Source organism: Diutina rugosa (assembly GCF_008704595.1).
Source record: "Diutina rugosa strain CBS 613 chromosome Unknown scaffold18_size221135, whole genome shotgun sequence".
In the NCBI taxonomy this organism is placed as follows: Eukaryota; Fungi; Ascomycota; class Pichiomycetes; order Serinales; family Debaryomycetaceae; genus Diutina; species Diutina rugosa.
Window position 1 is genome coordinate 195,924 of NW_022995142.1, and position 25,660 is coordinate 221,583.

Here is a 25,660-nt window from a genome sequence, read left to right on the forward strand (position 1 = left end):
GGGGGGAGGTATGCTGATTGAATGATGAAGAGTTTATCAAGGGATCCCGCATCATTTTATAGATGTGCGACTATATGCAGTACGTGAGCTTGCCTCATCGGAGACACCTCTATGCACCACCACAGGACCCGTTATCCATCCCATCATGAGTGAACCCGCTTGGAAGCGGATTGGGCTCAAAGTTACCCAAGAAAGCGATCCCCTCGCTTTAACGACCCATCTTGAAAGTGCAAACGCCACAAAAAATGAAAAGAAGGCCATCACCAAACAGATCAAGCGTAAAGCTCCCGAAGGGACGAAGAAACCCCCCAAGCGGGTTAAGCTCCCGAAACTGGAGCGTAAGCGACCTGAACCCGATCAGTTGGCATATCTCCGTCAATTCAAAGAAGACAAGCTGCTGTGGAAATTTTCCAAGCAAAAGCAAAACTGGATCTTGAAGAATTTGGAGACCATCCCCGCCACTTACGATGAGGCGTTATATGAATATTTGGAGGGTATCCAGGGACAGCTGCGAGACCGATTAGTCGAACAATTGAAAGAAGTGACCACTCAGTGGAATGCTATTGCCGAAGAGACTCAACGGAAAGTCGAAGCGGAACTTAATGGTGAAGGTGAAACTGCGACGAAACCCAATGAAGAAGATCAGCAGAAACCGAAGTCTATTCTTAAGAAAACGAATGACAAGCAGGAACAAGAAACGCCTAAGGGACCGAAATTTGATTGGGCAGTTAAGTGCCAAAAGCTCGTCGAATTATTAGACGGGGAGAAGATCACTTTGATTGGAATAGATGATAAACCTGAATCTGCCGAAACCATCGAGGAAACGCCTTCCAAAGAAGAGCTGTCGGTTGAGGAACCTAAAGTGAGTGAGAAACTTGACGAAGCGAAACAAAGTGATGAGCCCAAACTTTCCTTCAAGCTTAATAAATCGAAGCCTAAGAAAACAGTTAAGTTGAAAATTGATGAGGTCAACGTCGATGCTATCACTGAGGGTGAGCCTACAATCACGAAGGATGTGGTCAAGCCTACCTCGAGCAGAGACGATGCCGATGCCGACGGAGTTAACGACCTCCAAGGTGAAGAGAAGACTTTGAAAAAGGAAAAGAAGTCGAAGAAAGATAAGAAGGATAAGAAGGACAAGAAGGAGAAGAAGAGTAAAAAGAAGAGTAAAGACTCCCTGGATTAGCAGGATGATTAGCATCACGAATATTAATTACGACACTAAACATACGCATGAAATCAATTCTGTAAAGCTTCTCCACAATTTGTTTGTAAACTGCGTCGATCCGGTTTTGTGTAACATGAGACCCTGGAATGCCTCGCTGTGCACTTGACGGTCGCAGTATCTCAAGCGCCAACAACGATATACGCCCCGCGCGAACACGTCTGACATGTCCCTCGCCTCCGACCTCACCACGCTAGCGGCTGAGACCAAGAGGAGGCACCCTGAGATTCGAAAGCTCGCCGAGTCGGCAGTGGAGCTCCTCAAAAGTGACCCCGCTAAAGCAGATGTCGTCGAACCGCTTCTCCAACTGTGTCGAGCTGACCCAAAGTTCGGACCAATTGCCCTCTCAGGGCTTCAAAAAGCGATATCTGGGTCACAATTGAAAGACAACCAAGTGGCTGGAGTAGTGGAAGCATTCAATGCGGTGGCAGGGAATCAAGAATGCCAATTACGTGTGTTACAATGTATCCCACCATTGGTAGAGAACTACCGCGATTCAGTCATGCAGCAAAACTTACTCAAACCATTACTGGTGGTGTCTTCTCGCTTGGTGGCCTCAAATGATCCCATTGTTCAGAATACCGCCTTTGCATCCCTCCAACAACTTTTCAGTCTGGTTTTTCGAGGTACTGATGTAAGTGAGGAGTTGTTTGTTGATTTAATTGCACTCGTGGAAAAAAGACCGTTGAAGTACTTACCCCAGCTGGTGGCTCAATGCTTGACTCCCGTGCACCTGCTTGAAATTCTCGAACTGGTGATGTCGAACCACCCTCAGTTTTTGTCTGATCATCCCGAAAGTGTACAATTGGTGAAGGTTCTGCTTGTACCTTGGTTGTTGGGAGTTCTCAATGGATCCCAAGGGAAGTTTGCTTTATCAGTACGTCTGATGAGAGTGCTCATGGTACTTGTGGCTGTCCACAGCGCATTATTCGAGATAGAGTGTGAGCTCTTAGTATCGACTCTCAATCACATTCTTCTTGCCGAAGAGCTGCTGCTATGGTTGAAGATTCTCGTGTTGGAAGTGTTCAAAGAAATCATGGGAGATTTCAGTGTCGTGGAAAGATTGTTTGGTGCGTACGATGCTGATGCCAAAAAGAAGAATGTCGTCGAGGAAATGATGTTTGTTGTTGCTAACTTTGTTGATAACAATAATCAACTTCTCACAAATTCGGTACAACCATTTATACCCGATCCCTCGTCTCTTGATCCAATTCCTTATTTGGCGAGCAAACATCTGGCAATGCGAGTATCGCTCCTCGATCATTTAGACAAAACCGAGCCTCCGACCAGTATCCCAAGTACATACGCCCTTCTTGTGGCTTTACAAACTACGCTTGTATTTTGCGATGGTGTTTCAAGCTTCGTGTCACATGCTCTGTCACATCCCGAAGAACCAGAACTTGAAAGACGCATCGAGTTTGCCAACGGAGTCATTGCGGGAACGTTTACTAATGTCCACATGCTTCTCAAAGATTTCCTCTACACTCGCATGGATCAGGATCTCTTTCATCGTTATATCAAGCTGTTCCAAAGAATCACACACACGCTGGGCCTTTTGGGACTTGATCGAGCTCGTGACCAGTTGTTGACAACACTCAAGATGGCCATAATTACGGGTGACTCTAGCTCCCGACAATCAACAGAGCCTACGATACGTCCTACTCAAAAGCATCAAAGGTCTAGTCTGTCGATGGTAAACATCGTGACTGACTCTCTTCAAACGTTGACTGGTACTGGGGCCACGACTAGCAGCCCAACAATCCAGCCGCAACAGGGATTCAATTCGCGCCAAACTGTGTGCCTTCGAGCCATGGCTAATGTGGTCCTGCATTTGGGGCTGACGCTTGGTCGGCTGTGGATTATCGTGTTGACCACACTTGAAGCATGCGAACAGATTGTGGGTCTGGGGCCCGAAAGATCTGCATTGGACCAAGTTGAGGCCAGAATCCTCGACATAGATCTGTATCCAGCCGAACTGATCCGTGGAGTATTCGAACTGTTGGTTGCACTCGATGGAGATGGCTCCAAGCTGTATTATACTAAACGCTTAGTGTCCACCGCCATATTAGATCCCCGAAAGTTCCTCGTTGATGACGAGCTCGGTTGGAAAATAATACGGGATCACTTCGAGCTGAAGTTGTGTCAACGTCTGTTGGCTCCTGGTACTCGTCTTCGATATGCTGATGCATACACAGAAGTACTCAATGCAATTGCTGAATCTGGCTTCCAAGGAAATGACACTGAAAGTACTGCAGAGCTTGTTATGAATGCGTTAACACACACCGTCACCGCTCTTTATGCTCTTGGAATGTCACTGGAGAAGATTACCACCAATTGCGAAACTGAAATCGTTTTGAAGTTGCTTCAGTTTCTTCACTCAGTAGTCGATCGTTATGATGGACACTTGCAACGTCAATGGCCAGCAATTTTCACTATGCTCAACACTCCATTCGAACGTGATCAACCCGAGCTTGTGCCTGCTGCATTCGATACCCTCAAATTAGTAGTGAGTGATTTAGTTCCGGAACTTCCTCACACCGAGCTTCCAGGCGTCATTGCTACATTGGCTCGATTCAGTAATGTTGGTGACATCAATGTGTCGTTTCTGAGTGTGCTGTACTTTTGGGGTATCGCTGATAAGATTCGCGAGCGCGCTGAAGGTATGCGTGAAAGTGCAGCTGACTTCAGCAAACTTGAATCGCTTGAGGAAACGCCTCAATTTTATGTGACTCTTGATCTCTACTTGCTCCAAAAACTTGCCGAAGTAACTATGGATCCCCGTGCTCAGGTTCGTGATGGGGCTCTCCAAACTGTGTTTCAGATCATTGACGCGCATCCCCTGGCCATTGATTGGAATCTTGTATTCAAGTATTGTGTCGACACTATATACCAGTTGCGTGTTGAGCGGGAGAAGGATTGGCTCGAGCTGGCTCGTCTCATCACGTCCGGACTTACACTGGTTTACACAAAGTTTTTGATTGAAGGAGATCATCAGGACAAGTGGCAGCAATTGATTGATTACTTTAAGAAGCTCGTTGAAGTAAAGTGGGTCGAGTTACTGATAGTGGTCTTCACTACTTTCAAAGACCTCTTACTGTACTTCAAGCATTTGAAGTCTCCTCTTGATAAGTTGTTCTACGACTTCTGGACGAGTATGGAGATAAATTGGGATTTCATTGATGCTCAGTACCAAGAAATGCTAGCAACCTACTTGGGATGTTTCCCGCAACTTCATGCCATCCTTCCCAATGGGTGGGATTATCGCCAAGTCATGGCTGTGTTACAGAAGTGCGCTGCTTATCCCGTAATGCCAGCACTGATTGTTAATTTTGATGATGCTAAGCGCCCCCTGCCACTTCAACAAAAGGTACTTGACAATGCTGGAATCTTAACTAAGGACATGCCAGAGCACACCATCCAATTCTTGCTGAGTGTGGTCGCATATCCCGTCACGGTGAGACCTAGAATCGCTGCGAAGGTTGCGCAGGTTGATCCTCTGATTAAAGTTCCTCTGTTTGTTGCCATTTCCCGAAAAGCACTTGATCTTGTGCGTACTCAGGTGGCATCCTACACCCAATTCGCCCGTTTAGTTGATGATCTCACCGTAACTAAAGTCCTCATGCCGTTGGTGGAGGTAGTTAGGGCTGAAGGTCGCCCTGAGGCCAGTGAACTTGTGTACGACGTTGTTGAAGCGATGATGAAGTGTGTTGACGAATGGAAAAATCCTGGGGCGCCAGAAATTTGGCAGTGCGTGCTCGTGGTACTCTTGTTGAACCTTGAAGGCAGCAAGGATGAAGAATCTGTTCAGCTTGCACAATATCGCAAATTGTGCGATAAAGTGGTTCCTCTCATGCTTAAGCATGCTCCACAACAAGTGGTGGATGAGTTTGTTGAGCAAGTTTACCGTCATCTGTTTTTGTATGAAGATGGCACGGAAGAGCACGATGTTTCCCTGCTTGTGGACTACGATTTCGATCAGTCTCTTGGACTGACCGATCCCCTTGAAATTTTCGACCGCCAACAAACACGCTTTGGATGTATGAGACAGCTCATTTCCTTCTTGAAGTTGGCAGAGCTCGAGGAGGTGGCGACTAAATGGTTTATGATAAGAGCCGCTCGTGCAATGCAACGCTACATCAGTGATGCCCGTTTGTTGGCCAAGTGTCCCATGCCACGTATCCAAATTCGCGAGTTGGAATTGGTGCTCGAAGGGCTCAACTCAGTGGCACAACCAGCGCTGTTGAAACAACTTTACCCGTTACTTGTACGGGTTGATGCCAAACTGTTGTTGATGAAGCTTGCGAGTGTTCAATGAATTAACGAATGCCTCTGTTGGGAATATCCGGAATTCATTCGTCCTTCTGTTCGATGAAATCAAGGGCCCAGCGTGCAATACTAATACATAAATCATAGAAATCCAATTGCTTTGAATGTTAGTCTATAGTTGTCGACCCGGGCAGTGATCTGCACAATTAGTTGAGACCAATGAAAACGTAGATGGTTTGGAATTATATTGACCAAATGACGTAAAGTGATTCTGTCGTAGCATGAAATTGTGCTTACTCTTTAAGCTAAAATCTGCATCGTATCAAATTTGCATCATAAATTGTTTTCCAGGAAGGTCTACACGATTAGGCAGTTCTATTAGTTCCTCATGTATCTCTACATTGAGAAATCATTGGAAGGCCTACGTAGTAAACTTCGATGTCTCACATTGCTCAACCACACAATAAGAAGCATCATGCCAGGCTATCACGAGGTACATCGTATCGAGACTCAAGCTCACGCTTACGTTTAGCGGACAAGAGATTGGCGATGATCTTCCCTAAATTTAAGGTTAAGAAGACGATTCAAGCATGATGTTTTAATTAGATCAGAATAATGCTGGATGACAGTTGTAGGGGTTGTTGGCGGTTGCCGAGTCGTGCGTGGTGAGGAAGACATAAAGCGTTAAACTGCAACATTCGTTGTTTGCCCTTTATCGACCATCGAAACTTGCTCAATTCACAACCCTCTGTGGAAAGCTGCTTAAATCCCTGCGATTGAAGGCCGATGATCGACAATACGCAAGCAGATCAGGTTCTCATGCCGATAACCCGGCTATCCCTGCGACGTATGAGTTGCGATGAGTGCGTGGGTGCGTGCCTCGTTTCGGCTATACGCCATCCTCGATTTGGTATGGAAGCCGCCACGCCTTGCAGGGAAAGAACAATTGAAACGTGCAGGCGGTCAACGTAAGCCTCAACCACTTGTGCATGCAGAATGGAGGTTCTCTAATAATATTGTAGCCTAGAACACCAAACGCAACAGTAAATATCCATTGATTTCTATATACAAGGATGTGAAAAGATAGTCAGAAAGACTATACCTACTTCTTTTGGGCCTTTTCGTGGTTGGCAATCAACTCACGTTGGTGTTGAGGCGAACACGGCGAGTACTTGAGGAATTCCAAGGAGAATTCACCCTTACCCTGAGTACCAGCTCTCAAAGAAGTAGAAAAGCCGAACATCAGACTCAACGAGCACTCAGCAGTGACGGTAAATTCGTCCTGGTTGTTGACGGTTTCGTTGATCATACCACCCAACTTGTTGATCAAACCAACGACGGCACCTTGGAATTCATTGGGAGCCGACACTTCAACGGACATGATGGGTTCCAAAATCACGGGCTGAGCCGCGAGGAATGCTTGCTTGAAAGCACCATGAGTAGCAGTTCTAAACGACAATTCCGAAGAGTCGACAACGTGGGTTTGACCATCGTTGATGTGCATGTGGATACCCAAAACTCTGTGGCCAATGAGAGGACCCTTTTCCAAGCAGTCTTCGAACCCCTTTTGACAGGCGAACAAGAACTTTTCGGGAATTTTACCACCAACAATGTGTTGAGTGAACTTGTTTTCACCTTCAATGGGGGAGACTTCACCCATGACTCTACCGTATTGACCAGCACCACCAGATTGCTTCTTGTGGGTGTAGTCGAAGACAGCGGGGACGGTGATGGCTTCACGGTACGAGACTTGAGGCTTACCAGTGACACACTCGACACCGTATTCACGCTTCATTCTTTCAACGTAAATTTCCAAGTGCAATTCACCCATACCCAGGATGATAGTTTCCTTCAGTTCTTCGTCGTACTTCACCCGGAAAGTAGGGTCTTCCTTTTGGAATCTGTTCATCGCCTTCAGGAAAGAGCCATTGTCCTTAGACTTAGGAGCAATCGAAAGCGAGATAACGGCTTCGGGAACAAACATCGACGACATGGCAATCTTTTGTTCCGAGTTGGGAGCGATGAAAGTGTCACCCGAGGCACAGTCGATACCAAAAGTAGCACAGATTTCACCAGCACCAACTTCGGCAACGTCTTCCATTTCGTTGGAGTGCATTCTCACGAGACGAGCAACCTTGACCTTCTTACCCAGCTTGAGATGGGTGATGTATTGACCCTTCTTGAGCTTACCTTGGTAAACTCTGATGTAAGTCAATTGACCGTAGGGACCTTCTTCCAACTTGAACGCCAAACCAACAAAAGGGGCTTGCAGCGACGGCACCAAGTTGACGGGAGTTTCTTGGTCACCGCTAACTTCCAAACCAGTGTTCAAGATTTCGTTGGGTTGGGGCAAGTAGTCAACAACAGCGTCCAACACGGGTTGGATACCAGTATTGGCAAGAGCAGAACCCATCATCACGGGAGTAAACTTACGGCCAATGGTAGCGCGACGGATGGCGGCCTTGATTTGTTCAGTGGTGGGCTCTTCACCTTCAAGATAGATGTCAGCCATTTCGTCATCAACGTCAGCCAAAGTTTCGATAAGCATCGCACGGCGTTCTTCAACAATATCAACAAGGTCTTCAGGGATGTTTTCGTCACGACGGATGATTTCACCCTTGGGACCTTCGTTGTAAAGACAGACACGGTCAATGATGTTCACCACCCCCTTGAGTTGGTCTTCGGCACCGATGGGCACTTGGATAGCGGCAGCAGGAGTCTTAAGCTTGGTGTTAATTTGCTCAATAGCCCGGAAGGGGTTAGCGCCCATACGGTCCATCTTGTTAATAAAGGTAATCCGAGGAACATTGTAACGTCTCATTTGACGATCAACCGTCACGGTTTGCAGCTGGACACCAGCCACAGCACACACCACCAACACGGCACCGTCCAACACCCGCAACGCACGCTCGACTTCGATGGTGAAATCAATGTGACCAGGGGTGTCAATAAGGTTGAAGTGGTAGTCTTTGCCGTCCTTGTTCCACAGCGCGTAGGTGGCAGCGGATTGAATGGTGATACCTTTTTCTCTTTCCAACTCCATGTGGTCCATCTTCGCCCCGACGGCGTCGCGACCCCGGACTTCGTGGATATCGTTGATCCGACCAGTGTAGAACAACACTCTTTCGGAGAAAGTCGTCTTACCCGAGTCAATGTGGGCCAGAATACCGATGTTCCGCATTCTCAGAGCCGCCTGCTTATCGGCATCACTCAAGCCATCCATGATCTCATCGATGATCACCTTCTCTTCTTCATAGGTTTCGGGGAGTTTAGCCTGGTTTAACCGGACGGGAGCCACGGAAAACTGACGCAACGTACTCGATCTAAGTGACGCCAGCGTCCGCGGAACCGCCGTCAACGATCTGAGGTGACGGGTGAACATTTGGAGCGTTGAGCTTGACTTTGGACTAAATTTTTCACTCGATTACGCCTGACTATATGCAGGAATTTTCATATGCACAACCATCACCAGAGCAGTATACTGAGGAGATTTATGATGCGTGATTAAAAAATCAGTTCTTGCTCGCAACAAACACTCACTGCTTTGTCGGCTTAAACCACTTACTCTGATTCCGTTCAACTCATATATTTTGCCAAAGCGTAATGCCTTCCGTTTATATACATGATCTAATCTAAGGCCTTAACGCCAATGCCATTGGAGTTTCTGTACATGAACACCCCAGGAGCCAGCGAGTTGTCTTCGACGAATTGACACATTCTCAAAGTCTTCCACAACAGCACCCACATGCTCTCACCTTCGTAACGGTAGTGAGTGCCCATCACCTTTTGGATAGCAGCCGACGCTTCACGAGCGTTGTAGAAAGGAATTCTCAGAACGTAGTGGTGCAACACGTGCGTTTCGATAATGTCGTGGAAGATGTGCTGACCAATGAAGCCGAAGTTACGGTCAATGGTGGCGGCAGCACCACGGGCAAAGGTCCACTCATCGTTGGCGTAGTGGGGCATGGTGGAGTCGGTGTGTTGCAAGAAGGTAACGAAAACCAACCAGTGGTTCACCCACAACCAGGGCACAAACCACCCCACCATCATGTTGAAGAGACCAAAGTGCTTGTACCATTGGTACACCACAAACGCGGTGATACCAACACCGATGTCCAGCAACACGATGAACCAGTAGTGGTGAGGGTCAAACACCGGCGACAGAGGCGCGTAGTGGGATTTGGCAAACCACGAGTGGTTAGGGTGAGGTTGACCGGTGGCGTTAGTGGCCAAGTAAAACTGAAGACCACCAAGTTGTTGGAAAATGAGCACGGCGAGGGTATAGATGGGCAGCTCTTCCAAGAGCTCCAGCGCCTTGAGGACGTTATGCTTTTCCAACCACTCCTTCTTTGTGTAAGGCACAAACACGGTGTCTCTGGTCAAGTGCCCAGTGGCCTTGTGATGCTTCGAGTGCGAGAACTTCCACGAGAAGTACGGCACCCACAAGTACGAGTGAAGAACCCAACCGACAAAGTCATTGATGTTTTGGTAGTCAGAAAACGCACCATGGCCACATTCGTGGGCCAAAATCCAAAGCCCGAAGCCAAACAACCCGATACCATACGACATGAGCATCCAGAGAGCCCCGCGAGCCACCCACGACGCGGTCTCGTAGCCATCAATTTGCACCTGAGGAATGAACTTGTTACCGGTCCAGAAAATAAGACACATGAAGAAGATGTCCCGCACCACGTAACCCAACGACCGCACCAACAGTCTTTCGTAGCAGTGCTTAGGGATCGCACTCAAAATGTCCTTCATCGTGTAGTCAGGCACTTTGAACTCTTTGCCCATGGTCGTGGTAGTCTTCAACCCCGCGGTGGGGTTGGTCAGTCCAAACTGAGCCCCCCGTTGTTTCAAACTAGTCTCGGTGGTCGACATGAGGTTGATTTAGATTTTTGGCAGGTTTTTCACCTGGGGGAGCGGCTGCGATGCCAAAAACCTGGGCTCACAACGAGGCATTAGTGCAGCTGTTGTCGATCGCGGTGTTGGGGACCGATTGTCGCCATCGTTACACAAAACCGAAGCGACTGTGGTTCCGATGAATCATTGTTACCCATATACAGATTTGCTTTCCAACGATGATTGCCAGCTATGTACTACTGAGGCATTTTTCGGCGTATGTGGCACTATGTATCTCTTATCACGAAAAAAAAATTGCCCCCTTAGACAGCATCGTGCTGTGACCGATTCTCCACACGACTAGTCTTTTCTTTTTTCCAGTTTTTTTTTTTTTTTTTATCGCGAAGTCAACGAGTTTTTATGGCGATCGAGACTCTCCCATACTAGTCCAAATTGAGTAATACATCCTGCACCTGCACCGAAGCAAAGTTGACTACAACAACGTCCGTATCCGTTTACGATGTTTATAAAAGCGAATGTCATTACACCAAAACAGTAGCAAAGCAATACTAGGCGACTAATTGAAAATGAAGGATGATTCTCTGGCATAGATAGCGCACGATCGTGACCCGCGAGCGAAGTTCAAAAACGTCTAGTTGCACCTATGGAGAATATCATGAGAGCGGAAGTCACGGTGGTGACACTGACAAGCTTTCATTTCCCAATATCAACAGGGTTAATATACTCGGAAACCGCAAAACCAGGACATACCCTCATTAGTAAATGCGGCCATGTGATGTATATCTGGTGAGGCAAGTTTTATTGAGATCTTTCAATTATCGCACTTACGCTTACGCAACACCCCACCAATTGACAACGAAAGTGACGGTTAAGAAGTGCCAAGAGGTGACTTACGACAATGATGGTGGTAGAATCTATGCTAGCTGCTCTCGGCAGGCGGTTGAACCGTATCCGAGGAAGTCTGTGAGGGGCCCTCCTTTTGTTCCCGCTCAGGCAAAAACGACTCGGTTGCGAGCATCACATTTACCTATTTGGGAAGTTAGCTAGACCGACAATAAATTGATGTAAATGCCCCATATAACTCAAGTTCGGGAACGTCGAAACATACTACATTGACTGGATCAACATGAAGGTATCTGGTGCTACTTCGTTCGCTACTTTGACCGCTTTGGCGGCGGCGGCGCTGGTTGCGTCGCCTCAAGCTGAAGCGGTTGTGGGTCGTGACAACAACGTCGATTGGAGCTCTATCCTTGCTCAAAGCACCGCTGCCTGGAGCCAGATTCAACTGCAGTTACCACCTGAAGTTCTGTCCCAATTGAACGGCTTCATCGGCAAGGCCATCAGTGCTTATAGCGCTGCTCAACACAAGCGTGAGGTGCCGAACGTCGACTGGAGTTCCATTCTTGCGCAAGGTACAGCGGCTTGGAGTCAAATCCAACTGCAATTACCTCCTGATGTCCAGTCACAGTTGAACGGTCTCGTTGGTCAAGCTGTCAGTGCTTACCATGCCGCTCAACAAAAACGGGAAGTCCCTCTCGCTGAGCGTGATTACCAAGTTAATTGGGGCGCGATTCTTGCCCAAGGCACGGCCGCCTGGAGCCAATTGCTGGCCAAGTTGCTGGATCACCCTGAACTTCAGGCTCAAGTAAACGGGTTTATCTCCAAAGCCATCAGCGCTTATGGTGACGCTACCTCCTCTCAACAAAAGAGAGAAGTGATGGAATTGGCTGTACGTGATTTCAGCGACATCCTTAACACTATCATTAACTTGCTTCAACCCATTGTCAGCAAAATCTTGTCCCTGGTGGACTGGAATCTGGTAATTGTGCAAGGGGGTACTTACTTGGTCAATGTTGTCGAACAAGTGTATGAATGGGCGAAGCTGCTGGGAGCTTTGGACAAGTTCACCTCGTGGTTGTGGAGCAACCTCGGTAGCATTTTGAGTACTTTGATTCAGTGGGTGCTTCCTGCTCTCTTCGGGGGGTCCAGCTCCACTACTGGTAACACCGGTGCTACCACCACCACTGTGGCTGCTGCTGCTACCACTACTGCTCAACACGCGAAGCGGATGATGTATTAATGCCTTACGATCCGATAAGGAAATACCGGAAAAACTCTCGCGTTAATGGCCCGGGATGTCTCTGACTGGATCAGAAATATATGTTAATTTTTGAAAGCAGATATGACGTAAGCGTAGACCTTTATTTGCTTTGTACTACCTTCGCAAGTTCATGGCGTATTTTCTTTGCAAGTTCATGGCATATGCCACAATTTCATCTTGGCCTTAGTGCTGACGCATCGTGGCTGGTTATGGCGTTTGCAAGCAGTAATTCGCTCTTGAGGGTAGGAAATAAGGCTCACAACATTTCCCCAATGGGACGGTGACCTTTGGTGACAGACAAAAGTAAAGGGAACCAGCCCTTCATGAAACCCTACCTCATCCTATTGTCTCTATTGTTCCAGTATCCCACATCCGGACATTGTGTCGGGAATCCCCTTCCGTTGCTGGACACAAACTGGGGTCACAGCTACGAGGCGTCGTCACATTCGCTACACTGCACAGAACCCCATCGATGTCGGCGAAGGCTTGCCTCTAGTTCAATAGGAGTTATTTTGCGGGACCAGTGCTTTACTTTGATTGGCCAAGACTGCATTTGCCGCGTGGTCCTCTTCGGCAGTACACACAAATGAAATACCTTCGACCATGCATCAACTAGCCCTCTAAGCTCCGCTTAAAGCGACCATGAAGCTTGATTAAGGTTGCCACGCTCGTGAAACAAAGTTTCATCTTGCAACTGATCTTGATTGTCTTCAAAAGTCATTCAGCTCAACTACGAAAGCTGTTGGCTACCCTTGGTCCGACTACTCGGCTTTCCCTTGTCATTGATAGAAGTAGATATCGCGCCTCGAGGCGGTAGACAAGAGTCGGTGACGGACAAACCTCGTTCCCGACATACGTGGCCAAATATTAAATGAAGCCCCGCATATACCATGGTCACGACTTCGGCTCCATCGCAAGTACGTCGACCCTTATTTTCTCGTATTACTGCCGGACAGTTCCCCTCCTTCACTCCGAATCATAGCTCTAGAGGATTAGCGAGAAGCCAGTTTTATTGTCGGTGACGTAATCATCGGTTATGTGTAAGCAGCGAAGGTGAGGTTGCCTCTCGCCTGGAAAAACGACAAGGTACACTAAATAATAATCAGAAATTTGAATACTACCGAAGTATAGCCTGAGACTACCCGGAGAAAAAGAAGCTACCAAAGTGAAACTTTATCGTTTACTAAGTAACTTTAAGATTAGTCTTTGGGTCGCCTCTCGAGCTCAGGTTACATCGGAATATCGCTTACGGCAGCCCCTGCTACCCGAAGTTCACGGCAGCACCCCGCGTTGCGGCGGATAAAAGCACATGACGGGCGGTCCTTTGATTTCATTTTGGGAAGTGGGGAATTTAAACACGGCGGACGTTGTAAAGCATGTTGTGGACCCTTCCGGATCTATCCGGGTCGACAAGTGCATGGCTTGTTACCGACGTTTTGTCAATACCAGCCACCAAAAGTGTACTGGGCACAGGGGTCTTTGAGGGGGGCACAGAAGCGACCCGTGGGGACCAGCATATTTTATTTCGGCAACGCGGGTGTTGCGTTGCGCCTCGGCCGAACTTGCCTTACTGCGGGAAAAACACCCTTACTACATGTAATCATCATTTATAATAATGTTGCCGATTACGAGGCGGAAGATGGCCCGAAGGGTAAAATATCTGTAATCAATCAGCGAGGTTGCAGTTTGCTAAGTTCGCCTTGATATAAATATCGGTGTTGTCGCTTTCGTTTTCAGATTGACTAAACGGCTACCCATCAAAGACAATGCTTTACGCTCTCGCCACTCCCGGCTCGGCATTCAAGCCCTCCTTAAAGAAGGTCCCCAACACCTGGAGATTGAAGAAGTTCAAGGACATGTACTACGAAAAGGGCGGATCCTACTCCCCCAGATCATCGCAAGTGTCGTCGAACACATCGTCGTTGTCGATTAGCTTCGATTAAGAGAGCTAAGCAAGTATTCCTGGTCCAGAGAGCAATGAGACAGTGGACTCGTTCTTGAGAATCGAGATGGCCGGATGCTACGAAGTTACGTTATTTTTCTTTCCTCGTTTTGGGTTTAGGTTTTAGAGCTATTAATGATAATGAATTATGTTAAAGCGCGTGTAAAGCCCTTCTGGTCCCAATTGCATGTAGTGGCTTGAATTGAACGCGAACTCCTTGCTCCCTGTGCATCGTCAACGACTTTGTTTACGGTAGGCGTCACAGTCGCTCTTTCATGAATACATCCCTAATGTCAGTGTCGGTGGTTATTCACACCGTACTCAAAGCGGTACCCCATGATATACCAGTTAGCCGAGGGGTACCTCTATACACAATCAGACACTAAGCCGCTCACTATCTATTCACAGGGTGCTGACTGATGTCGCGACCCCCGTTTTCATGCAGGGCTCGCAATTTGAGGCTTGTTTTCTCTCTGCTGCACAAATTGACCGCAACCTTTGCCTCGCTGAATTTCATGCGGTATTCTCGGCAAACTTGCTTACGCGCGCCTAGCATGCTTCGCCTTTAGGTAAGCGAGATGACTGCGTAAGCCACAGCATGCCGTTGGACTATTATGAAAAGCCTCTCAAAAAATTTCTTAGTCATAATGGCCAAGAAACAAGTCTCAAGGAAACCCATAATGATTTAGGTGGGGCCAAGGGCACATACTTTCATTGACAACGCCTGCTTCACTGAAGCTTGAAGCCAAACCACTCGAATGAGGGACCTGAACCTTCGATTTAGTGTCAACAGCGCTGTCACTTAAAGTCGTAGCGTGTCTGATGTCAACATGCTGGCTGATTGGAACGCCATCGTATGAAATAAGGAGATAAGGTCGAGGACGCGATTAAGTGATATCTGTAATGGTACGGCAGTGCTCAAATGTTGACAATGTTACTCTATTGTAGTTTGCTTACAATCAACTGTGCCCCCAACTTCGCGACAATGCATGCTTGTTGTCATTGTAAGTAAGCATGTATGAATGTATCTCGAGTCCACTGACAGGTCTCATTTTTCCGGGTACCAACCAAGCGGCTTTTGTGAGAAAATTTCAGCATGAGAACGATTCTTCGGCATCATCACCCTGCAGATCGTTTCTCATCCACATGGTAACGGACCAAATCGCTAATTCTGGATAAAATCGGCACGCTGCACATCCTGAGAGGCCATCGTCACGTCTTTGTACTCCTTGATCAAACCCTGACTAGCCAGTCCACGATTGCATGAAGCGAGCTTGGATGAACTACTGACAACTTGAGCGTATAGGTAACGGCATAAACCGCTTTTAGGAAGTTTAAAAATGATCTAAACTTGTAGAGTTTCACATGGAGGTTGATGTAATTAAGATTAGATGCGACTTAAGATAAACAGAAGCCCGTTACGATGATTTCAATGTCTCGGCCTGGCGATGACGCACCATCTGCACCGTCAAAGCTTGAGGAATTGCGTAATACCTACTCGTAATCAAACATCTAGAGGGGATTGAGACACATTTCCAAGAAAGATTGACTGATTCAACTAGTAGTATATTCATAGAATTCTACAAATGTTGCCACCTAACTCCTGACCGTTTCCCAAGCATCTTGTTGGGACTGAAATCACTTCCATAAAGTTTGCGGGCATATTTAGCGTCGACACAACTGAGTTGTCGTTTTTAGGTCTTAAAAAATCTATTGCGTGGGTCTATTTTTCAATAATCTTGGAGATCACAATTGTTATCGTATCATCATAGATTCGAGGTATTCATTATTAAACACTAACCCAGCGACTCAGTGTTGGTGCTGGGGTCCCACGCTGCCATCGGCACTTGCAACAACCCCAGTTCACCACGTTGCTGTTGTTCACTGTGCCGTCTCATCCGTTCAAATTCTCTCCACCGCTTCATGACGATATCATTACCGTCGAATTGGCCATCGGCATTCGAATGGTCACCTTTATCGCCACCTTGCACAACTCTTGTTTCACCCCAAGAGAAGTCATCAAACTTCCAATACGCATAAGCAGGTAACACAAAATTCCAAATGGGAAGAGCAAAAAGGTAAATGAAGAAGTAGATGATGTACTTGAGCGACGAAACAGTGATGACGATCAAAAGCCCTGGTAACCCGAAGATTACCCCCAACAAGACGAGCGACAAAATTGGTGTGGGCTTCGATACAATGGCAATGATGATCACATAAATAGTGAAACAGATGGCCGCAGGCAACACAAGAGTACCCACCAATTCAATGAAGACAACGAATTGCATTGAGAAACAGAATGTACCACACAAATCGTTCACCAACACTAACTCCATCAAGTTGTGTACAGTGGAGTTGATCCATCTTCTGCGTTGAGACAACAAAACTTTGAATTCGTCAGGGACAATGGTCTTACATGCAGCTTTCAGGACAAACACTTGTTTACGCTTAGGGAAGGTTCTAAGCATAAGCGACAGTAAGTACCGATCCTCACCGAGTAACAACAAGTTCTTTCTGTGTAAAGTGTTGAGGACGTTATCAGAATAACGCTCGACAATATCGGGATTGGCAAGAATAGGAACCCAGTAGCCATCATGACCCTTAGGAGCCTTGATACGATACATGCAGAAACACCCAGGTAAACAAGTCACACCACCGAACACTGATTCGAACGCCTTGGCTTGATGATGCGAAATATAGTACTCGAAGACCTGAATCAACGTTACCCACAGCGCGTTTTTATTGGAAATTTTGGTTTCCCCACAAAGGCCCATAATTTCCGGATCTTTAATCATCTCAGCACACATGTGGGTAAGCGAATCAGGGTAAACTTTAGTATCAGCATCCACCATAAGAGTAATCTCATACATTTCTGCCATTAAGCCAGTCAATTGCCAGATGGTCAACAAAAGGCTGTATTCCATTTCGGTCATCCGTTCGTCGAACATAACCTTTTGGAGGAAGTTCATGAGAATGATTTGCGAATCACGCTTACCACGGTTACCCGGCTTAGGAGTGGTGGCTTCAGCAGGGGTACCACACTTCACAACGGTGACGATTGGCACACGTTGTTGCTTTTCGGGCGGCACAGTAGCATCGTCGTATTTGTAGAAACCCCCATAGATCTTAGCCATGTTGTGACGTTTCGCACCCAGGGCCACAGCAACATACGAGTAGGGTTGGACATCTTCCGGTTCAACAACAAAGTTATCCATCATACCAAGCGCAATCTCAGGGGTTGTTTGATCATTACCCAGACCCTTGATAATCCCGTCACAAACGACAAGGATTAACTTGTGAGAATTAGGGTAGTCTGTGGTAGCAATGGAGTCTAAAGTGGTACGCAAACCAGCTTCATCTTCGGAGTAGCAAGTAACCAAATTAATCGTGTGTGCCAAGGGGTACCCAAATGGTTGATATTCCACGGGTGGTTGAGGGACAACCATTGGTGAGATAAGGTCAGCAGGAAGGCCGGTTACATACTCATCGCTCATATCAAAGCCAGCGCCAAAATATGTGGAGCCCGGTCTTGACGGATTTTGACCTTGAGTCAACAAATCAGTCAGAGAATCGAAGTGGTCATTGAGATAGAGCGTTGAGTTGCGCGCCAGGCGGTTTGCACCCGAACGCTTCTGGCGACGTCCAAGAAGTGCCTTTTGAGTGGCCATTGTGGTATACTTGAAGTGCTTCAGCATTGCCTCGGGAGAGTCAAAGTATTGCGATAATTCACTGCGAGACAATCTTGTAGGATCGTTGAATCTCTTGAATACGGATTGACGGTTAGTGGTCTTTTCCAGGTAATTGGCTCGAGCCTTTGGAGGGACGGTCTTGGCCAAAACTGCGGGATTGGCATCTTCATCCACCCACTTGTCGATCTCAATGTTGCGCTTAGCCATCAGCTTGTTGTCGATCTCAGTGGCACCCTGCTTCCGCAGCAACCACCACCGGTAGTAACAAGCAAACAAGAATTTAACAACCACTACCGATAAGATAAACACAAGCGACACAATCAAAACCACTTGCGAGGCAATGCACCCGATAGTGTCAGAATCAATCGTACCCACTTTGACAATTTCGGTGAGACAGCGACCCATCTTACGCTGTTCAGCGTTATTGAGTACTACCAGGACATCAATGCCGCGGTAGGTTGGGTCGTCACGAAGCTCATCGAAAAACTTAGGGTAATGGACTTCGTCACGCAAAATCCAGTTGATCAAATCCAAATCCAAAACGTTACCCAGGTACACAATGAGGTTACGCAGGGAGTTTTTAATATCATCCCAGGTGAAATAGACATCATTTGGCTGTGTTAACCCGTAGTAAGTTTGCCGAGCCTCGTCCAGAGTGTGACACGCCCAGCCATCGTAGTACACGAAAGAACTGTTAACTTCCAGCAGACCATCTTGATTGAACAAACGACAAGGCATATACCAAGCCAAATCATCACCATCATGAGGGATTGTGGTGTTGTCTCTGGGTGTGATCAACCCCTTACAATTGCCATTAACGTTTTGAAACAAGAACAGAGCATCCATACCGCCAGCGTTGACGGGGGGGTATAATACATTCAGGCTATCAGGAACACCGGCTGCAGCAGGGTGGGTCGAACGCAGCAAGTCATAGGCACGTCCGTTGATAATAAGATACTCAGGAGCCACCTCATTATTACGGATCTTCACCTTGTTATTGTAGCACACAGTTTGAGTGAACCCAAAAGTCAAGTAGGCGACAAATGCACCAATGTATAAAATGCAAGAAATCAACCCCATCTTTTCACGCCAAGCAAACTGACGATCTTTACCCCTAATACCAAATAAGTTGAGCAAAGGGGCTGGAGCCCAGAAAGTGATCACGTAACAGTATACCTTCCAGAAGTAAATGTCGTGCTTGGCCTCTTTCACCGCCGCTTGTTTAACCTGTTGCTGTTTACGTGTCGGTGGTAAATGCACGTGGTTTGCTTTGAATGGTTGGTGTCCGATCTTTTCGTTGTTATTTTCCATTTCATCGTTAAGCCCGTAGACTTCGCGCCCACCCTTGAGATCATCAGTAGCTGGGTGCATGTCCATGAGCGGCGCCCCATCACTTTCTTCGTCGATCTCCAGCATGCGATTATCGGGCAGCCGAAGCGGTTCCATGTCTTCAAGTTGAGGATTGACCCCAGTCAGCAGTGGCTGAACTCTGATGTGACCCAGCTCTTGATTAGCCACCTGGGCGTAATGATAATATGGGTAAGACTCGTCTAGCCGCTGTCGATCATGACGAACAAGCGACCGATGACGTTGGATATCCCCCAGCTCAGGATCAAACTCGGTGAACCCAGTCATGGCGGCGTATGGTAGCGATGTGGAGGGCGAGGTTTCAGAATAAAAACAGGTGTGTAATGGGCTCAGCCCGCAATCAGTCACGTGATATGGTACTGCATAAAATTTATCCCGATTTGGCGAATTTGACAACAGCGTCGGGGCAACTTTAAAAGGGGGTCGATGACAGGGGCTCAAAAGTTCACATCGCGTCACTACGTGCTTGATTTGTATCTGTCTATATTCGCTCCTAATTGCTCTAAAGCTTCAAGCTCCATTTTGTCCGTGCCCTTTTGTCTTAACGCATACCGAGACATTCCGCTTTAAACGGCAAAATTTTCGATTTTAGTTAATTTTAGAAGTCGCGCCGCAATCTCCCGATTTGATGTGATACATATTGTAATATTGACTGGGCTGAGTAACAATACCGTAAAACGCTCGTGTTTTTTTTTTTTTTTTTTGCTTTACTTTGACTACGCTGAAGACATTCGGACTGTAACTGGCTTAGTAGGAAACTCGTGAACGGCCATCGCCGAGTAAATCTCGGTAGTATTCGAAGGGGGATCCGTGCGTGGAGGCATCGTGTGTGCTATGAGCCCAGATCCGAAGAAGCTCGGCGAACGTCTCTCTGTAGGGGCATACCTTTCGAGTAGATGGAGGAAATGATATGCATCAGCATCGAAAACCTGGTAGGTAATCGCTACTCGAATATTTTGCAACTGCCCGCTCTGGTTTGAAGTATTTGTGAGTCTATCGGCCATGTCATTGAGGAAACATCTCCAAATATGTCTACTCTTTAGGAGGAATTGTGGGTCAATCACGGCTTCTAGCTCATTCTAGTGAAGCATAATCCCCGTTGTGAATTTCCGTCACACATAGATTTCCAAGGATAACCCCAGATAGCCACAAGTAGACAGTTGGATCATCATCAATAGATTCCCAATGGAGCCACTTGCCAGTGAAACTGTTCATGTAATAGCTTCATATGTTTGCGCCCGCTTCGTCGCTCTTTTTCATATGTAGCTATTAAAAACATATAAATGAATCATTACGCTGAAAACAGCTACAATTCGAGTAAGTTGTAATCAACTATAAACTAGATAAAAATTAGAGCTACTTTTGAGGTTGGCTAAACACCGAATGCTCAAAAATAGGTACTTGAGTGAGCTCGTAACATTTATAGTCGCCTGGGTTTGCGAGGTGAAACACGCACGGGTTGGGGCCCAGGAATTCCCTGATGTAATTTATCAGAACTGGCTTCACTGAGATCAAGTGGCTTTCTCGGATCACTTGAGGGTTTGCACAGGCGCAGAAGTGCGTCATCCATTGCCTTGAAGAACTCTTTAGTGGCTTCACGCAGTTCACGTGTATCCTCGGTTTCTTCGTCAGAATCATCAATACGGGGTGACGCCCGTGTAAGACGGCCCAGCCGTCGAGTTTGGTTGAGTCTTTCCCTCATGTTTCGTCGTTGACGCAATCGGAAACCACCGCCACGAATCCCAGTGAGAGGTTGAATCCCATCATCCTCATCATCTTCGTCATCTTCGTCACTACCATCGGAGTTGCTAAACTGACCCATGAGGTCATCGACAACAATCTCTTGTTCCGAATCATTCACCTCTTCATCACTCCTACTCGGGGCAGGCGTATTACGGGCTGAAGTGGGGTTCTCCTCTCCACGTACAGCTTCGTTTTGAGTGATGACTGGCTGCGCCCACTTAACATTGGGTAAGCAGGGAACATACTCAACCAGGTCGTCGTTTTTAGGGAAATTTTCGTCGGCGCCTTGATTTGTATTGAGCACCTCAATCTCTTTGATGGCTTCCATCTGGTATGACCAAGGGTTATTGATGTCGTCTTTCAAGAAACCGATGATAGATTCAATAGTGTTCATGCCTTGTCGTCTTATTAGCGGCGCACTATTAATGCCTCCCAGAGGTCCAAAAAGCATTGGCTTCCAAACGAGTAGCTCAGGTTTCAATCGAACATAGTCCTTTGCCTCCCATTTATCAATCACAGCCGATATAATTTGAGGACGTATCGTAATCCCATAGTGGCCCAGAATAGGATTGCGCACCAACGCCATAAGTTGTTCCAAACCAACAATGACGTCCAGGGGGAGCATGCCCGTAAGCTTGGAAAGCACCTCAATCAGAATGGGCGGCATTTGCTTTTTATCATCCCAGAAACGGAGTGTAAGGTCACGCAATTTATACGCCATAGTGATCTTCCAGTAGTTCCGGTACAGAACAAGGCCTAAGTCAGAAAGAGGTTTTTCTGGTGTACCAAACTTGAATTCATTCCGACTCAATAAATAGGAAAAGTCGATTAGAAAATTGCCGTATCCCTTTCGTTGATATATTGGGAGAGTGACGATACAACTGAGGTTGTAGTCACTGCTGTTTAGCTTCTCTTTAGAAAAGTAGCCCACAAAGTGGTAAACATTGGGGGTTTCAGGCTTGAATTCTGTTAGCACGTAAAAAATGAATGGTTCCACATCGTAGTACAAAGTCTTGGAGTTCAAGAAAAGCTTCGCAAAAAGGCACAAATTCTGGCAATAGTTAATTTGTTTGCGCCCATCGACTTCCCACACAGCAATGCCGTTTTCAACGTCTCGATAAATTTCAACCCCAGGCGGATGATATCCGCCATTGGCAGTGCAGTATTTTAGTCGGTGACGATTGTAAGTAACCAAATGGGGCATGTAAGCTAAACAGTGCTCGCAGATGTACAAGGTGTCAAAGTGGGAATACTCCTCAGGATAGGGAGCCGTATACCAGGTTTCAATTTCGAACCCACCAAAGACGACATGACGGACACGATCGCTGGATTCAGCCGACGTGCTGCTTTTGGCGAGTTCTTGGAATAGTCGGAAGTCCTCTGCGGTGGGTTCAGTATCATTGATCAAACAATCGGGATATGGTATTACACCATCATATGGGAGGGGTGCCAGTTTTGCAACTAACTCACGGAGCTTGGCTTTATCGTACTTTATGCGGACAGTCGTTTTGTTCAAGATCGATACGTTTGGATTGCTGTATTGGGGCACTGGCTTTAAAAGCTGTTTGAAGTTGAGCTTGACATCATATGATATGGTATCTGTCACCCGACGACTCTTCCGAGGGCTGCCCGTGGCGCCATCATCCGCAGTCATAACATAGGGTGTGGAGGTAGATGGGGTCACAAACACGTCTGCATATAGACCTAGTGCGAAATGAGTGTTCCCGCGAACGCGACATAAAATCGTTGCGAGCTAGCTAGTCACGAACCTCACATATGGGTATTCAGACCATCAAATGAATTGAAAAGGGGTAAAAAAGAGCCCACGCCCGGGTTCGAACCGGGGACCAACAGATTTGCAATCTGCTGCGCTACCACTGCGCCACGTGTGCCTCACAGGCTTGTATCGCACACAAGGTCGTACACGTAACGCATTGCCCATGAAAACTAATCTGAGGAGTATAACAGTTTTAGCAGATGATGTTTGCTCGGGACCATAGTGTGATGGATATCACGCTCCTGAAAAGAAGAAATTAAGTCTCGATTCCATTTGGGAACGAGTTGAATATCTCCCTGCTGGCTGAACAACTTCTTATTATAACATATATCACAGTGAAGAGACGAGCACACTAGTGCTTCCTCACACCGCACGATCTGGCTGGTTTTTTGTATGAGGGTGTAATACATGAGTATCCTTTAACATGGACCTTTTTGACATTTTTACAGCTGCGATCCAAATGCAAACGATTAGGTTAAGATAACTGATCTGAGACACCGTTCTGTTTACACGTGAAGGCGACAGTGGTGAACAGCAAATTTTTGCAATTGATTCGATTGATTGTTGAATGTTTCTATTGTGATTTTAAATGATGGCACGAGAGTCCAGCGTCGTACGCATTCAGAACAAACCATCGGTAATCCGTTATTTCAATTATCATCCGAACTAATTATGACTATCATCGAAAGATCGCGGGAGGCACCGCACTATGTGTTTTTATCAAAGTTTAGTTTTTACTCTTATTTGATCTGATCCAAAAATTCTGCCCATTAATTTTGATTACCTAAATATTGATTGATAGTTGAATGCCTTGAAAAAATTCAAAATCAAATTCGATGTGTGATTTTGACAATCATCATTATGTACAAACAATTTCAAGAAAAAAGAGCCCACGCCCGGGTTCGAACCGGGGACCAACAGATTTGCAATCTGCTGCGCTACCACTGCGCCACGTGTGCACTTGCACGAGATCGTTAAATGAAAGCTCTGGATAAAATTGTGCTGATCAACGTAATTCGCTTCTTCCCATTTGACATATAATTTGTGAGTGACACACCTCTATTTTTGCGGAGAAAATCAATTGTTGCCATTTTTTGCGTCACTAAAGTCACTTTCATCACAACCTCTTCATAATATCATCTCTCAAAAATATAAAAATGAGAAACAAAATCAATTTGACTGAAGAGTACCTCACCTGGACAATACTACTATGATTTCGAATAGCCAGTATGCTTCTAAAGGTATTCTTAGAGTTTGTTTTCTCGTCGAAGAGGTCGGTAGAACCCTGATCTATTAATAAGCTCTGTTGGATTTTTTTCTACACCCCCATGTCAGACGAGAGGAGAATTTTGCCCCTAGTGTCGCGAATGTTTTTATGTAACTCTTAAATATATAGAAAATGTCAATATAAATTTAGCAACTCGATTTGACCAACGAATTAGATGTAACAAACGAAAGAAAAAGATAGCTAAATAGAATTAAATTACATTAGGGTTCGAGAAAAAGTTTCGAATAAAACTATAAAAGGATAGTGAGCTACCTTAAAGATGAGAGGCATCCTGCCCTTTTCTATTAGCCTCGCTAGGCCAAAGTGCTGACTCCCCTCCTGGATTGAGTGATAATATAAGAGAGCTTCACTACTACTTGCGAGCAGTAATGGTTGGTGACTGGAAAAATGATAGCGCATACTTTCAATAACTTTAAGCTGATGCTGATTGAATTTTACAGCAGCTCAATCACGTCTTTAATTTGCGTATCAATTACATAAAAGCAAGGTCCATATACAGTAAGATGAAGCGCTATAACGAGTGCTACAAGCATCATAAACAACAACAGCCAATACAGACTAAACGCATTGACTGTTATACAACCCACGGCTATGGTGTAATTGGCTAACATAATCCGAAAGGAGAGATCAGGGTTCGATACCCTGTGGCTACGGGCCACATTCCCCCTTTTGCTTGAGCACCCTACTTCAATTATTACTCTCTCAGAGGTTTGCAGTTTGTTCTTGCTTCCTCAACTCGCAGATATCTTATCTGTTTTTTTTTCATGGCGGTGGGTGGCTCTTGGAGACTTCTACAACCGTTTTTTACAGATAGATATTAATGCATACTTATAGATAAAAAAAAAAAAAATTAGNTTTTGGAAAAAAAAAAAAAAAAAAAAAACAAACTTGGTTTGACTCTGCACGCAATTTTCGACGTTAGAATCACAAGTTGATGGTGAGGCCTGGTCAAAATGCTAAAAACTTATAGTCTGAGTTTCGTTTCTATATGCAGAACCAACTCGTGCATGCCGGAGTAGCTTGCAAACGTGAAGTCTGTCTCAGTTTTCGTGCTGACTCTAGAAGAACGTTTGCAATATAGTAGCTTGGCTACAGAATACATGTGTGGTACATTTATCGAGTTGGAGGACGTACTCAATCGAAAATTTGTATTAGTTTTGTTTTGCATGTACAAATTGTTCCAATCGGTAACAACTGGAGGGTGATACCAGCAGATTTGCTCAACTTTCACGATAAGCAAGCCCAATATGCACCAGAACATTTTACAGAATTAAAAAATACAATAAAACGAACAGTGTTCCAAAATAAAAATATCAACAAAATTTTGAAACTGTAGTTGAACTCGATCCACAAGAGCTCCACGCTCTTGTGGTGTAAACACAAGTGGAATATTCATAT

The 25,660-nt window shown here is 46.1% G+C and overlaps 7 protein-coding genes across 7 annotated transcripts; 3 read left to right on the forward strand and 4 right to left on the reverse strand. All coding sequences in view use genetic code 12, as the record gives it.

Annotated features, from left to right (window-relative positions):
- Positions 1–145: 145 nt before the first annotated feature.
- DIURU_002999 (uncharacterized protein) lies at positions 146–1,186 on the forward strand (the record flags this gene model as incomplete). The annotated part of the gene is made up of 1 exon (XM_034155711.1): positions 146–1,186. The coding sequence occupies one exon, from the start codon at positions 146–148 to the stop codon at positions 1,184–1,186; it is 1,041 nt and encodes a 346-aa protein (XP_034012287.1).
- Positions 1,187–1,391: 205 nt separating this feature from the next.
- On the forward strand, positions 1,392–5,540 carry MON2 (Mon2p; the record flags this gene model as incomplete). The annotated part of the gene is made up of 1 exon (XM_034155715.1): positions 1,392–5,540. One exon carries the CDS (start codon positions 1,392–1,394, stop codon positions 5,538–5,540), a length of 4,149 nt encoding a protein of 1,382 aa, XP_034012288.1.
- A 1,053-nt stretch (positions 5,541–6,593) lies between these two features.
- DIURU_003001 (uncharacterized protein) lies at positions 6,594–8,873 on the reverse strand (the record flags this gene model as incomplete). Its single annotated transcript, XM_034155716.1, has 1 exon — positions 6,594–8,873. The coding sequence occupies one exon, from the start codon at positions 8,871–8,873 to the stop codon at positions 6,594–6,596; it is 2,280 nt and encodes a 759-aa protein (XP_034012289.1).
- A 245-nt stretch (positions 8,874–9,118) lies between these two features.
- Positions 9,119–10,372, reverse strand: FAD3 (Fad3p; the record flags this gene model as incomplete). Its single annotated transcript, XM_034155717.1, has 1 exon — positions 9,119–10,372. The coding sequence occupies one exon, from the start codon at positions 10,370–10,372 to the stop codon at positions 9,119–9,121; it is 1,254 nt and encodes a 417-aa protein (XP_034012290.1).
- Positions 10,373–11,480: 1,108 nt separating this feature from the next.
- OP4 (Op4p) lies at positions 11,481–12,434 on the forward strand (the record flags this gene model as incomplete). Its single annotated transcript, XM_034155718.1, has 1 exon — positions 11,481–12,434. The coding sequence occupies one exon, from the start codon at positions 11,481–11,483 to the stop codon at positions 12,432–12,434; it is 954 nt and encodes a 317-aa protein (XP_034012291.1).
- A 3,759-nt stretch (positions 12,435–16,193) lies between these two features.
- On the reverse strand, positions 16,194–19,721 carry CHS3 (chitin synthase; the record flags this gene model as incomplete). The annotated part of the gene is made up of 1 exon (XM_034155719.1): positions 16,194–19,721. The coding sequence occupies one exon, from the start codon at positions 19,719–19,721 to the stop codon at positions 16,194–16,196; it is 3,528 nt and encodes a 1,175-aa protein (XP_034012292.1).
- A 1,153-nt stretch (positions 19,722–20,874) lies between these two features.
- SAS3 (Sas3p) lies at positions 20,875–22,851 on the reverse strand (the record flags this gene model as incomplete). Its single annotated transcript, XM_034155720.1, has 1 exon — positions 20,875–22,851. The coding sequence occupies one exon, from the start codon at positions 22,849–22,851 to the stop codon at positions 20,875–20,877; it is 1,977 nt and encodes a 658-aa protein (XP_034012293.1).
- Between the last annotated feature and the right edge of the window lie 2,809 nt (positions 22,852–25,660).